The following is a 14,517-nucleotide window of genomic DNA, read 5'->3' on the forward strand; positions in this document are numbered from 1 at the left end:
GTACTGCCTTAAATGCCTTTTTCAACTTAGTATGGCATGTTTTCTCTCTTATCAATAAATACTGAGCACTCTTGATTCCATGCAGGGTGGCTATTATAGCTATTGACACGTGTAGATGGAGCTGTACATTTATTAGCTGGTTAAAGTGGAGGAAAATCTCATCTGACACAAAGCCAAATCCTTGACACTTAAAACAGTATGGGGGGGTGGGGGTGTAAGGTCAGAAATTCAGGAGAATGAAGCCAGTATACATGTACTCTGAAAGTTGGGGTAAAGTAGTAAAGATTATTTTGAAATCTGTTATCTTTTTGAGTCCTCCATTACTTTATTCATGATATTAATAACTGCAAAAGCTCATTTGTAGACAAGTATATAGTGTCACTGCAGCTGAAAACACTCTCTCTGTAATTCAATGCTGGTGTCTGCCTCCTTAGTTGAGTGATCAGCATGGCTGGTTGCAATATGGGAGGCCTGGTTTTGATTTCCAGCTGCATCGGAGAATTGGGTATTGTGTTGCGTTGTAATCATCATCATCATCATCATCATCATCATCATCATCATCATCATCATCAACATCAACAACAACAACAACAACATGCAAGTCACCAAAGTGGGGTCATATAAAAAGATTTGCATTAGGTGGACAATCAACACTAGATGGGGTCTCCTAGCCAACAATGTCATACAATAATTTCATTTCAATGCTGATGATCAGGTACTCACCAAGCGCATTACCACTTAGCCTGTCTACTTGAGCAACTTAATGGCTCTAGTTGGTCAGATGACCTTGCAAAGCTTTACTGATGTAGAATGGATATAATTTTTCAAAGTTTCTTCTTTTTCCTCAATAGCTATAAATAAATAAATTAACACATGATGTGGTTTTGTTACTGTTAACTGTCAAGTATTTCTCAAACGGGCTGGCCACCCTGGCTCTCTTGACAGCTTGGGTGTCATCATAATCCATCAGTCCACCTGTGGGGAATATTGCCCTTATTTTCTCTACCACTATGGATACCTTAAAACAAACCATAAGGCATGATGATGATGATGATGATGATGATGATGATGATGATGATGGCATGTGACGAGGGCCTCCCATCGGGTAGACCGCTCGTCTGGTGCAAGTCTTTCGATTTGACACCACTTCGGCGACTTGCGCATCGATGGGGATGAAATGATGATGATTAGGACAACACAACTGAGTGGAGAAAATCTCCGACCCAGCCGGGAATCGAACCCGGGCCCTTAGGATTGACAGGCTGTCGCACTGACCACTCAGCTACCAGGGACGGACACCATAAGGCATAAAACATTTAGAAGATCACTTGAAGAAAGAAAAATTTTTATTGACCATTGTACAAACCTTACAAACAGATGTCACTGGTTTCTCCATATACACAGCTGCTTCAGCAGGAACAGGATATCTGTATTTTTCCATATACTCTGTGTTGCCCATCTTCAAAGGTAAAACAGCCTTTTTGTGCACCTAGAACAACAAACATATGCAATTACAAGAATAATAATCAAAACAGATTGAGGCTTATGTAAGCTGAGAAACTACTCAGTATCAACTTTAGAAAGGACTATGGTTTTATCTTCTGGTAAACCTTGCGGGATGTAAGGTCGTGGTCCACGAAACTCTTCAGCTCCTAACGTTTCGTCCAGTGCTTCGCTGGACATCTTCAGAGGGGTGTTTCTCCTCCGGTGAGTCTTGCCGACTGACGGGTCGGACGTCTGAGAGCGACTTATGTATCGTAGAAAGTGGGCGTGACCAGAGTTACACGTGATATGCAGAGATAACCTTTGTCAGAGATAAAACTTAACTATCGATCGTAATCTTGTCACGGATAAAACTGTCTAGCAATTCTGTAGTGCTACTGTCCAAATATCACTAAGTTTCATGGTCTCTTCTTTCCGATTAAAATTATCCCTATGTTTATATATTTCAATTGCTTCTCTGCAAAGCCGTGGGTAATAGTTCGTCGTCGTAGATAAAATTTTTGTTTCTGAAAACTTCACTTGATGATTTCCTGGCTGAAAAGCGTGTTCTGCTACAGCCGATTTATCTGTTTTTCCTAATTGGCAAAGACTTCTGTGTTCTTTTAACCGTGTATTTACGCTTCTTTTTGTTGTTCCAACATAAACTTTACCACATGTACACGGAATTTTATATACGCCACTGGCTGATAGAGGAGCGCGTTTATCTTTTACAGACCGAAGAACATGACAAATTTTCTTCGTTGGTCTAAAAACAGGTCTAATATCATGTTTACTTAAAATCTTTCCAATCTGATCCGTTACTTTCTTTATAAAAGGGAGAGAGACTGTATTCTTCCATCGTTTTTCGGACTTGTCCTTAACCTTTTTGTTGTTTGGGTGCAGAATTCTGCTTACTTCTTTCTTTGAGTAGCCATTTTTCTCAAAAGCGTGCTTCAGATGTTTTAATTCGTCGTCTAGATACTCTGGCGTGCAAATCCGTCTGGCTCTGTCAACGAGACTTGTAATCACACCTCTTTTTTGTTTTGGATGGTGGTTAGAGTTTTTATGTAAGTATCTGTCTGTGTGCGTTATTTTTCTAAAAATCTGTTGTTTCAAGCTTCCATCCGTCTGTCTCATAACTAAAACATCCAAAAACGGTATTTTGTTATCATTTTCTCTCTCCATGGTAAACTGGATTCTTGGATTTATATTATTAAGGTAATCAAAAAATTCGTCTAAGGCTTCTCTACCATGTGGCCAGACCACAAATGTATCGTCTACATACCGATACCAGCGAGATGGTTTCTTATCTGCTTTCTCCAAGGCTGACTGTTCGAATTTCTCCATGTAGAAATTAGCTACTGCAGGACCCAATGGGTTACCCATTGCTACGCCATTAAGTTGTTCGTAAAACTCATTATTCCACTGGAAATGACTGGAAATAAGACAGTGTCTGAAAAGAGCAGTCAGATCTTCTGGAAAAATATCCGTTATAAAATCCATAACTTCATTAACTGGAATCATAGTAAATAAAGATACTACATCGAAACTTACTAAAATATCTTCAGGAGTCAGAATTAAACCTTCAATTTTCTCTATAAAATGACGTGAGTCCTTTATATATGAATCCGTTTTTCCTAAATATGGTTGTAAGCGAGTTGTTAGATATCTTGCTATTTCGTACGTAGGAGAATTGATAGCACTAACAATCGGTCTCAGAGGAAGGTCCTTCTTATGTACCTTGGGTAGGCCATAGAGTCTAGGACACATAGCTTCAGTCTTCAATAAAGCTCTTTTTTTCTTCTTTTTGAATAGAAATGGCCGATTTTATCAAATTATTGGTTTTCCGTAGTACGTTGGCTGTAGGATCTTTCTTAAGTTTTTTGTATTGCCCTGCCGTTAAAAGATTCAAAATTTTGCTTTGATAATCTTCTGTATTTAAAACGACCGTAGCATTCCCTTTATCAGCAGGAACAATCACTATGTCTTCATCTGCATTTAAATCTCTCAGAGCCTTTCTTTCGCCATTGGTTAAATTACTTTCCAGAGGTTTACTGCGGCATAATACTCTAGTGGTTTCGATCCGGATTGCATTTGCAGTTTCTTTGGGGAGAGTACGTATACCTGCTTCTACATTTGCAATAATATCCTCAACAGGAACTTTCGGAGGTGTTATAGAGTAGTTTCCTCCTTTTGCAAGAACTGAAATTTCGTCTTGAGATAAAACTCTGTCTGACTTATTAATAACAGTTTCGGACATCACTATATTATTTGTAGATTCTGCATGAGTTTGTAACTTTTCGAACTTCTTCTTATGCCTTCTAGTAGTCGTTTCCATCATGGTTTCCATAGATCGAAATGTAAGGCAATCTATTTTATTCCATAGGGCTCTCTGTATCTTACTAGCAAGGAATAAATGTAACTGCAGTAACTTACGGTCAACAGAATCCATCTCTCGCCTTGTATAATGTATTCTCTCTCGAAGTAGTGCTGCTTCCGTATAATCAAATATCCGATGAACGCGGGCTGTCTGGAACATCCTCTTCAACTTTAGAAAATTCGGTATGGTAGACGAATCCCTACAACGCAACAAGAATGTTAAAGTACAAATTAAATGCGCTCTCTTCTTACGTAAAATTTCCAGGCGTCTAACTGATTTTGAGAATTGCTCCCCGTAGAGTCTTCTGATCATAGTATGAAGGCTTTCACGACCGGATGACATATCTTCTGGTAAACCTTGCGGGATGTAAGGTCGTGGTCCACGAAACTCTTCAGCTCCTAACGTTTCGTCCAGTGCTTCGCTGGACATCTTCAGAGGGGTGTTTCTCCTCCGGTGAGTCTTGCCGACTGACGGGTCGGACGTCTGAGAGCGACTTATGTATCGTAGAAAGTGGGCGTGACCAGAGTTACACGTGATATGCAGAGATAACCTTTGTCAGAGATAAAACTTAACTATCGATCGTAATCTTGTCACGGATAAAACTGTCTAGCAATTCTGTAGTGCTACTGTCCAAATATCACTAAGTTTCATGGTCTCTTCTTTCCGATTAAAATTATCCCTATGTTTATATATTTCAATTGCTTCTCTGCAAAGCCGTGGGTAATAGTTCGTCGTCGTAGATAAAATTTTTGTTTCTGAAAACTTCACTTGATGATTTCCTGGCTGAAAAGCGTGTTCTGCTACAGCCGATTTATCTGTTTTTCCTAATCGGCAAAGACTTCTGTGTTCTTTTAACCGTGTATTTACGCTTCTTTTTGTTGTTCCAACATAAACTTTACCACATGTACACGGAATTTTATATACGCCACTGGCTGATAGAGGAGCGCGTTTATCTTTTACAGACCGAAGAACATGACAAATTTTCTTCGTTGGTCTAAAAACAGGTCTAATATCATGTTTACTTAAAATCTTTCCAATCTGATCCGTTACTTTCTTTATAAAAGGGAGAGAGACTGTATTCTTCCATCGTTTTTCGGACTTGTCCTTAACCTTTTTGTTGTTTGGGTGCAGAATTCTGCTTACTTCTTTCTTTGAGTAGCCATTTTTCTCAAAAGCGTGCTTCAGATGTTTTAATTCGTCGTCTAGATACTCTGGCGTGCAAATCCGTCTGGCTCTGTCAACGAGACTTGTAATCACACCTCTTTTTTGTTTTGGATGGTGGTTAGAGTTTTTATGTAAGTATCTGTCTGTGTGCGTCAGTCGGCAAGACTCACCGGAGGAGAAACACCCCTCTGAAGATGTCCAGCGAAGCACTGGACGAAACGTTAGGAGCTGAAGAGTTTCGTGGACCACGACCTTACATCCCGCAAGGTTTACCAGAAGATATGTCATCCGGTCGTGAAAGCCTTCATACTATGATCAGAAGACTCTACGGGGAGCAATTCTCAAAATCAGTTAGACGCCTGGAAATTTTACGTAAGAAGAGAGCGCATTTAATTTGTACTTTAACATTCTTGTTGCGTTGTAGGGATTCGTCTACCATACCGAATTTTCTAAAGTTGAAGAGGATGTTCCAGACAGCCCGCGTTCATCGGATATTTGATTATACGGAAGCAGCACTACTTCGAGAGAGAATACATTATACAAGGCGAGAGATGGATTCTGTTGACCGTAAGTTACTGCAGTTACATTTATTCCTTGCTAGTAAGATACAGAGAGCCCTATGGAATAAAATAGATTGCCTTACATTTCGATCTATGGAAACCATGATGGAAACGACTACTAGAAGGCATAAGAAGAAGTTCGAAAAGTTACAAACTCATGCAGAATCTACAAATAATATAGTGATGTCCGAAACTGTTATTAATAAGTCAGACAGAGTTTTATCTCAAGACGAAATTTCAGTTCTTGCAAAAGGAGGAAACTACTCTATAACACCTCCGAAAGTTCCTGTTGAGGATATTATTGCAAATGTAGAAGCAGGTATACGTACTCTCCCCAAAGAAACTGCAAATGCAATCCGGATCGAAACCACTAGAGTATTATGCCGCAGTAAACCTCTGGAAAGTAATTTAACCAATGGCGAAAGAAAGGCTCTGAGAGATTTAAATGCAGATGAAGACATAGTGATTGTTCCTGCTGATAAAGGGAATGCTACGGTCGTTTTAAATACAGAAGATTATCAAAGCAAAATTTTGAATCTTTTAACGGCAGGGCAATACAAAAAACTTAAGAAAGATCCTACAGCCAACGTACTACGGAAAACCAATAATTTGATAAAATCGGCCATTTCTATTCAAAAAGAAGAAAAAAGAGCTTTATTGAAGACTGAAGCTATGTGTCCTAGACTCTATGGCCTACCCAAGGTACATAAGAAGGACCTTCCTCTGAGACCGATTGTTAGTGCTATCAATTCTCCTACGTACGAAATAGCAAGATATCTAACAACTCGCTTACAACCATATTTAGGAAAAACGGATTCATATATAAAGGACTCACGTCATTTTATAGAGAAAATTGAAGGTTTAATTCTGACTCCTGAAGATATTTTAGTAAGTTTCGATGTAGTATCTTTATTTACTATGATTCCAGTTAATGAAGTTATGGATTTTATAACGGATATTTTTCCAGAAGATCTGACTGCTCTTTTCAGACACTGTCTTATTTCCAGTCATTTCCAGTGGAATAATGAGTTTTACGAACAACTTAATGGCGTAGCAATGGGTAACCCATTGGGTCCTGCAGTAGCTAATTTCTACATGGAGAAATTCGAACAGTCAGCCTTGGAGAAAGCAGATAAGAAACCATCTCGCTGGTATCGGTATGTAGACGATACATTTGTGGTCTGGCCACATGGTAGAGAAGCCTTAGACGAATTTTTTGATTACCTTAATAATATAAATCCAAGAATCCAGTTTACCATGGAGAGAGAAAATGATAACAAAATACCGTTTTTGGATGTTTTAGTTATGAGACAGACGGATGGAAGCTTGAAACAACAGATTTTTAGAAAAATAACGCACACAGACAGATACTTACATAAAAACTCTAACCACCATCCAAAACAAAAAAGAGGTGTGATTACAAGTCTCGTTGACAGAGCCAGACGGATTTGCACGCCAGAGTATCTAGACGACGAATTAAAACATCTGAAGCACGCTTTTGAGAAAAATGGCTACTCAAAGAAAGAAGTAAGCAGAATTCTGCACCCAAACAACAAAAAGGTTAAGGACAAGTCCGAAAAACGATGGAAGAATACAGTCTCTCTCCCTTTTATAAAGAAAGTAACGGATCAGATTGGAAAGATTTTAAGTAAACATGATATTAGACCTGTTTTTAGACCAACGAAGAAAATTTGTCATGTTCTTCGGTCTGTAAAAGATAAACGCGCTCCTCTATCAGCCAGTGGCGTATATAAAATTCCGTGTACATGTGGTAAAGTTTATGTTGGAACAACAAAAAGAAGCGTAAATACACGGTTAAAAGAACACAGAAGTCTTTGCCGATTAGGAAAAACAGATAAATCGGCTGTAGCAGAACACGCTTTTCAGCCAGGAAATCATCAAGTGAAGTTTTCAGAAACAAAAATTTTATCTACGACGACGAACTATTACCCACGGCTTTGCAGAGAAGCAATTGAAATATATAAACATAGGGATAATTTTAATCGGAAAGAAGAGACCATGAAACTTAGTGATATTTGGACAGTAGCACTACAGAATTGCTAGACAGTTTTATCCGTGACAAGATTACGATCGATAGTTAAGTTTTATCTCTGACAAAGGTTATCTCTGCATATCACGTGTAACTCTGGTCACGCCCACTTTCTACGATACATAAGTCGCTCTCAGACGTCCGACCCGTCAGTCGGCAAGACTCACCGGAGGAGAAACACCCCTCTGAAGATGTCCAGCGAAGCACTGGACGAAACGTTAGGAGCTGAAGAGTTTCGTGGACCACGACCTTACATCCCGCAAGGTTTACCAGAAGATATGTCATCCGGTCGTGAAAGCCTTCATACTATGACTATGGTTTTAATGATGTAGGTAGGATTAGATTACATACATAATTAATTCCATAGATCCAAACTAAGTAACAGAAAATTAATTTATTAAGTGTTAACCACTGCTATTAGCAAGTCAACCTATCAAAATTCAACCACATAACTGGCTGGCATATCAGTGTTTCTCGGACCAAGCAAGATGACAAGAATGCAAAACGGGCATCGGACCAAATGGATCTTGCACAGAATGGATTTTAGTCTTGAAACTAACTCTCAGACATAAAAAATTTACAATAAGAAAGTAGTTTGCACCTTCATAGATTTTAAAAATGTGTATAACTCAGTAGCCCTTTAGTCTCTACCAAATTTTGAATGAACATGGTTTGGACTCCATAACTACTTCAATTACTAGTGAAACACTGCTTTTGTTGTGGTAGTTTTCAGTCTGAAGACTGGTTTGATGCACTACCCTATCCTGTGCAAGCCTTTTCATCTCTGCAAGTTACATCCTTCTGAATCTGCTTATTGTATTCACCCCCCACCCCCGCAATTTTCAATACTAAATTAAGCTGAAGATCAACAGCAGAATAGACAGCGAAAGAAATAAACAAAAGAATAAAAACTGCCTGAAATGCTTTTGATAAATTGCATAGCATTTTCAAAGCAAAACTTTCCCCTTGTCTGAAAAGTAACATTAACAATCAGTAAATGTTACCAGTTTTGACTTATAGCAGTGACACGACAAACTTTTCATGCACAAAAGTCGAAATGGAGGAATGTTTGGTGAAAATGGAGAAATGCAAGATGAGAACTATTAGCAGAAACAGGTAAACAATCACAAACAATTTAGGAATTAGACTGAAACGGAAAACAATAATTGTGATCGTAATGAAAATGAGAGAGTCACATAAAACATGTAGGGAGGCAAATTCATAGTAGATGGATGAAGAAAGTTATTTGCTAGATTCGAAGAGATGCAAAATTTGAAATAACTTAGTGGTAGGTGGATAGATGACTTTATAAGTCTACAAATGCAATATGGACACCTATGGCTGTTAACCATAATGCAAGGTGAAGTACGGAGGTGATTTTTACCCAGCAGTGCATGTCAAACTTTTCCTGGTGAATCTTACAACAGAAACTTGTTACCACTGCATTTTTCCTAATACACAGCAGCTGATATGGTATGACAAGTCAACTAGACAATCAACTACAGAGAATAGGCAGCTCCTTGAGAACAGACATAACCAGAAATGAATACAGGAGGACGAACATGTCAGGAAATACAGTTTGAGAGGACAAAAGGATCCTCTGCAAAAATGAAGAGGTTATGAATGGTGGAAACAATCTGATGATCAACTTATGGAGTACCTCTGGATGAACACATCGCAGGAGCAACAAGAAGCATGAATGATGGAATACTTTCAAGGACCTCTTTTACGGTAATTCGATGCAAACCATTCACTCATATATCTTAAATGGCTTGTACTATTGGCAAAACGTACCATTAACATACAACCAATGACTGATAAAGAAAGTGGAATAAGATAGTGAAATTTATTTAATTAATTATTTATTTGCTCTCTGACCATTTGGCACAACCATACAAGACATGTCAGATACAATATGGAAAACACACACACACACACACACACACACACACACACACACACACAGTAGGACACAATCACGAGAGAACAGGGCAGGAAGCTGACCATGGGCAGCGTAAGTCAGGATCGCCAGATGAGGTACAAAATCCTCTCATCATAAATGAGGGGTCCAGGGGTTTAAAACTACATGAGCCACCTTCTCAGTATATGATTTGGAAAGAAAACCACAATACCTAGTCTACATGGATCTTAAAAGTACATGAAAGTGAACTACATTAGTTTAAAATGAAGAGGACTTTAAATTTAAATTACTCTGAACCTGTATGGCAACAAACATGCTGGCAAAGTTTCAAAAAACTTAAGACCTTTTATCTATTTCTTGTGGGATCAATATAATATTCTGAAAGAAAATGTATCTTACGAATTTCATGTCTACCTTTTCTACGTTCATGAGGCAGGTAATGATGCACTTCTTTTGTATATAAAAGTACAAATATTTATTTAATTTCAGATAATTAGTTGTGTGATGCACCAGCTTATCATCCATTATGTTAGTTTCTTTGCAGCAAGTGACAGCAGAACTATGTTGTTATTTTAATCTAGGTAAAAAAAATTTTTTTTTTTCAAAATTTTCTGCTCACAAAACATAATTTTACCTGCATGGGCAATGTCAACAAAGTACAAATTACAACATTCCTTTTTACAATATTCTATTATTAAATAATTCAAACAACAGAGGACAATAATAATAGAATTAAGGCTTTCATGACCAGATGACACTGCTGTTGGTGAACTTCATGGGGTATAAGGTTGTAATCCACGAAACTCTTCTGTGCCTAATATTCTGTCCATAACTGCACTGGACATCTCAATAGGTGTTGCTCCTCCATTGAGTCTTGTCAACTGATGGGTCGGACGTCTGAGAGCAACATATACACAGTAGAAAATGGGATGTGGCCAGTTACATGTGACAAGTAGAGATGATCCTTGTCAAAGATAAAAAACCACTTAGTGATTCTGCTAAACTGCAGTCCATTTGCTGCTTAATTTCATGGTCTGTTCTTTCCTATTAAAATTATCCCTATATTTATATACTTCAATGGCTTCTTTACATAGATATGGATAACAGTTCGCCATCATAGATAAAATTTTTGTTTCAGAAAACTTCACTTTGTCACTTCATGACTGAGGAGCATGCTATGCTACGGCCGATTTGTCTATTTTCTCCAGTTGGCAAAGACTTTATTTATTTATTTTTGTTCCTTTAGCTGTGCACTCATGCTTCTCTTGGTTGTTCCAATATAAACTTCACCACATGTATACAGAATTTTATATACATCACATGCTGATAGAGGAGAACATTCACAATTTATAGATCATAGTGCTTGACCTATTTTCTTTGTTGGTCTAAAAACCACTCTAATGTCATGTTTCTGTAAAATCTTTCCAATCTGATCCATTACTTTTTTAATGTGTTTCACACTTGTCCTTTAGCCTTCCATTATTTGTTCGTAAAATTCTGTTTACTTCTTTCCCTGAGTAGCCATTATTCTTGAAGGCTTGCTTCACATATATTAATTTGGCGTCTAGGTATTCCAGCATCCAAATCCTTTTGACTCTATCAACAACACTTTTATTGGCACTTCCCTTTTGTTGTGGATGGTGATATGAGTTCTATCCATGTGTGTTAATTTTTCGAAAACTTTATGTTCCAAACTTCCATCAGTCTGTCTCACAACTAAAAGACCGAAGAAAGATATTTTGTAGTCATTTTCTATTTCCATGGTGAACTGGGTTTTTGGAGTTATATTATTTAGAAAACCAAAGAACTCATCCAAACCTTTTTTACCATGTGACCAGACCACAAATGTGTTACCCATAAACTGATACCATCGAGATTGTTTCTTATTGACTTTTTCTAAAGCTGATTTCAGATTTCTCCATACAGAAATTAGCTATTGCAAGACCCAATGGTTTACCCATTACTACACCATCAAGTTGCTCATAAAACTCATCATCACATTGGAACTGACTGGAAGCAAGACAATGTCTGAGAAGAGTAGACAAATCTCTTGGAAAAATATCCATTACAAAAATTTTAACTGCATTAACTGGACTCATAGTTAATAAGGACACTATGCAAAACCTATAAGAATATCTATTAGCCTTTCAATTTTCTCTATAAAATGATGCAAGTCTTTTATATATCAGTCAGTTTTCCCAATATATGGCTGTATATGAGTAGCCAGATATTTGCTACTTCATACATAGGAGATATGATAGCACTAAAAATGGGTCTCGCAGGAAGATTTTGGCAGGCTGATGGCCTACCCAAAATTCATTCTATGACAGAAAGCTCCAATCTTCAATAAAGCTCATTTTTCTTCTTTATGAATGGAAACAAGATTGTTTGTGTGGCCATCCTCCGTAGCAAGCACAGAAACACTTGTCTTGTAAATAAAATCACCTTTTCTTGTTGCAACTTATTTTTCCCAGATGTATTTCACCTTTTACTTACTCTAAGGCATCTTCAGTCGGATCTAGAACGATACAGTTTTGTTCTCTTTAGATTATCAAACAGTTCACATCACATTTTTATGTAAATAAGTAATTATTTACAGTTTGTTGGCATCTGCATTTCCTCTCATCTGATCTGGAGGTCGCACTATCCATTTCCAAAACAGAAGCCCAACTTTGTATTCTGAACTTTTTCTTTCACACTGTTCACCATGTTTCTCTTTCTTCTTTGTGGTGCACCATTATTTTTTTGCCACTAGTTATAACTATTTGTTCGAACACTGTGCTTTACACAACATAGATATTGTGGGTTCATTATGTGGTGGTTTGAGTTTTAGAGTGTTAAATAGGAATGTAATAGCTGTTAGAGAGTGACTGAAAGCTTTGGTGGTCAGCTGATCTGAGTTTTGGTTTAAATGTTATGTGGAGGGGTTCATGAACATGTGAGTGAATGGATGTTGGTTGTTGTTGTTGTTGTTGTTGTTGTTGTAGTTGTTGTTATGATAATAAACCTCTTTTGGAGTGTTATTCTATTATTTTATCTATTACTGTAAACAATAAATTGTCTGGCATGTGTACTTTATTATTCAACAGGTTTTTCTTTTCTGCTTGGTTTTCTGCATGCGGTAATTTTCTTGTGGAGTTAGGTGGTGTTTCTTATTGTTGATTCTAATTATTTTCATGTCTTCTTCTCTAGTGGTTGGTTTGTGGTTAGGTTCTCTTAGGTGTTCTGCAAATGTGGAGTGGTTTGTGCCATACTTCAAGGTTCTCATTTGTTCTTTGTATCTGACATCAAATGTTCTACCTGTTTTATGCTATGCATCTGCTATCACAAGTGTTACACTGTAGTTGATTACACCTGCTTTCTGGTACATGTCTCTGTTTTTTGTCAGTTTTTGGGTGTATTTTTATGTTGGTGATTTTATGTGAGAGTTTGTGTTTATATGTCATTGTGCACCATCTTGTGTTTTCTTTCATATTCTTCTGATTATTCTGTTTATTTGTGATGGTTCTGAGTACGTGTGGTTTGGTGTTTTCTGCTTTTATTTTGCTTTAAATTTTGTTATTTAGCTTTGTGACTATGTTACTATTATAATCATTGTTTTGTGCTATCTGCATTATTAGGTCCAGTTATTTTTGGTAGTTTTCTTAGGTGAGTGGCACTGTGTAAGTCTATGTAGCATGTATTGAAGTACTGCTTGCTTTTGTGAGAGTGGGTGGTTCGAGGATTGGGAATGATTATGTCTGTTGCTGCAGTTTTATGGTAAATTTCAAACATATGCTTATTTTTTGTTTTTTGAGTGTTATATCCAGAAAGTTAATTTTGTTATTCTGTTCTTTTTCAATTGTGAATTTTGTTATGTACATTGTTGATGTCAGTATTTAGTATTTCAATTTTTGTTTGTGGTTTATCTATTAAGCAAAGGCTGTCATCCATATACCTGAATGAATATAATATGTTGTATTCTTTTGTTACTATTTTTGTGAAAATGATCTGTTCATTATAGTTTACAAAAATACTTGCTAACGCTCCTGAAATTTGGGATCCCATTGGTAGTCCATCTTCTTGTACATAAAATTCGTTATTGAATTTGAAGTAATTTTTGTTCTGTTATGAGTTTGATTAATGTGCATATTTCATTAATCTGTTCATTAAGGAGTTAACTATAAGTTCTCAGGTTCTTACCTGTGATTTCTATTGTTTCTGGTACTGATTTGTTGGAATACATGCTTTCTATACCAAATGAGAGGAAGATTGCTATGTCTGTGATTTTTATATCTTTTATTTGTTGTATTAGCTTTGTAGTATTTTTAATGCTTCTGTCTTCATGTACTTTGAAATTTTCAGACAGTAGTTTTAACATGCATCCTGCAAGCTTGTAAGTGGGGGATTTTCTGAAATCCAGTATTGGTCTCACAGGTAGATTCAGTTTTTGCGTCTTTGGTTGGCTTCAGAGGACAGGTGCAGTGTGATTAATCTGTGTCAGCTTTCTTTTCTCTGTGTTATCCGGTATGATGTCTATATTTTTCAGAGTGTTTCTTACTTTTGTCTGGAATCTGTTTGTTGGGTCTGATTTTAATTATTAATGTTATTTTGTAAGATAAATAATTGTATTTTTTTCAATGTATGGTTTTTTGTCCATAAGTACTACTATGTTCCCTTGTCTTGTTTTTAAATGATAACATTTTCATTTTCATGTTTTCTCCTAAGTTTTCTGAGTTTTGTAGATTCTGTGTTTTTGTTGTTTTTGTGTTGTGTTTTCATACTTGTTATTCTATTATGTTTTTTTTTTTTTTTTTTTACTATTTCTCTAGTTAATCCAATGTTGACACTGCTGCTTTCATTCCTAACCAGAGAACTAGTAAAATAAAAGAAACTCATAATATAATAACCAGTATGAAAACACAACAACACAAAACAACAAAAACTCAATCTGCAAAACTCAGAAAACTTCAAAATAAAA

At 36.8% G+C, this 14,517-nt stretch overlaps 1 protein-coding gene across 3 annotated transcripts in view; it reads right to left on the minus strand.

Annotated features, from left to right (window-relative positions):
* The window catches only part of LOC126470073 (uncharacterized), a 104,853-nt gene that overhangs the window by 67,163 nt on the left and 23,173 nt on the right, over positions 1 to 14,517 (minus strand). For all 3 annotated transcript variants that reach the window (XM_050097590.1, XM_050097587.1, XM_050097589.1), the window contains one exon: positions 1,367 to 1,489. In XM_050097590.1, coding sequence (XP_049953547.1) covers positions 1,367 to 1,489 — 123 coding nt within the window. The remainder of the gene's footprint in view (positions 1 to 1,366; positions 1,490 to 14,517) is intronic.

Source organism: Schistocerca serialis, chromosome 3 (assembly GCF_023864345.2).
Source record: "Schistocerca serialis cubense isolate TAMUIC-IGC-003099 chromosome 3, iqSchSeri2.2, whole genome shotgun sequence".
Taxonomy (NCBI): Eukaryota; Metazoa; Arthropoda; class Insecta; order Orthoptera; family Acrididae; genus Schistocerca; species Schistocerca serialis.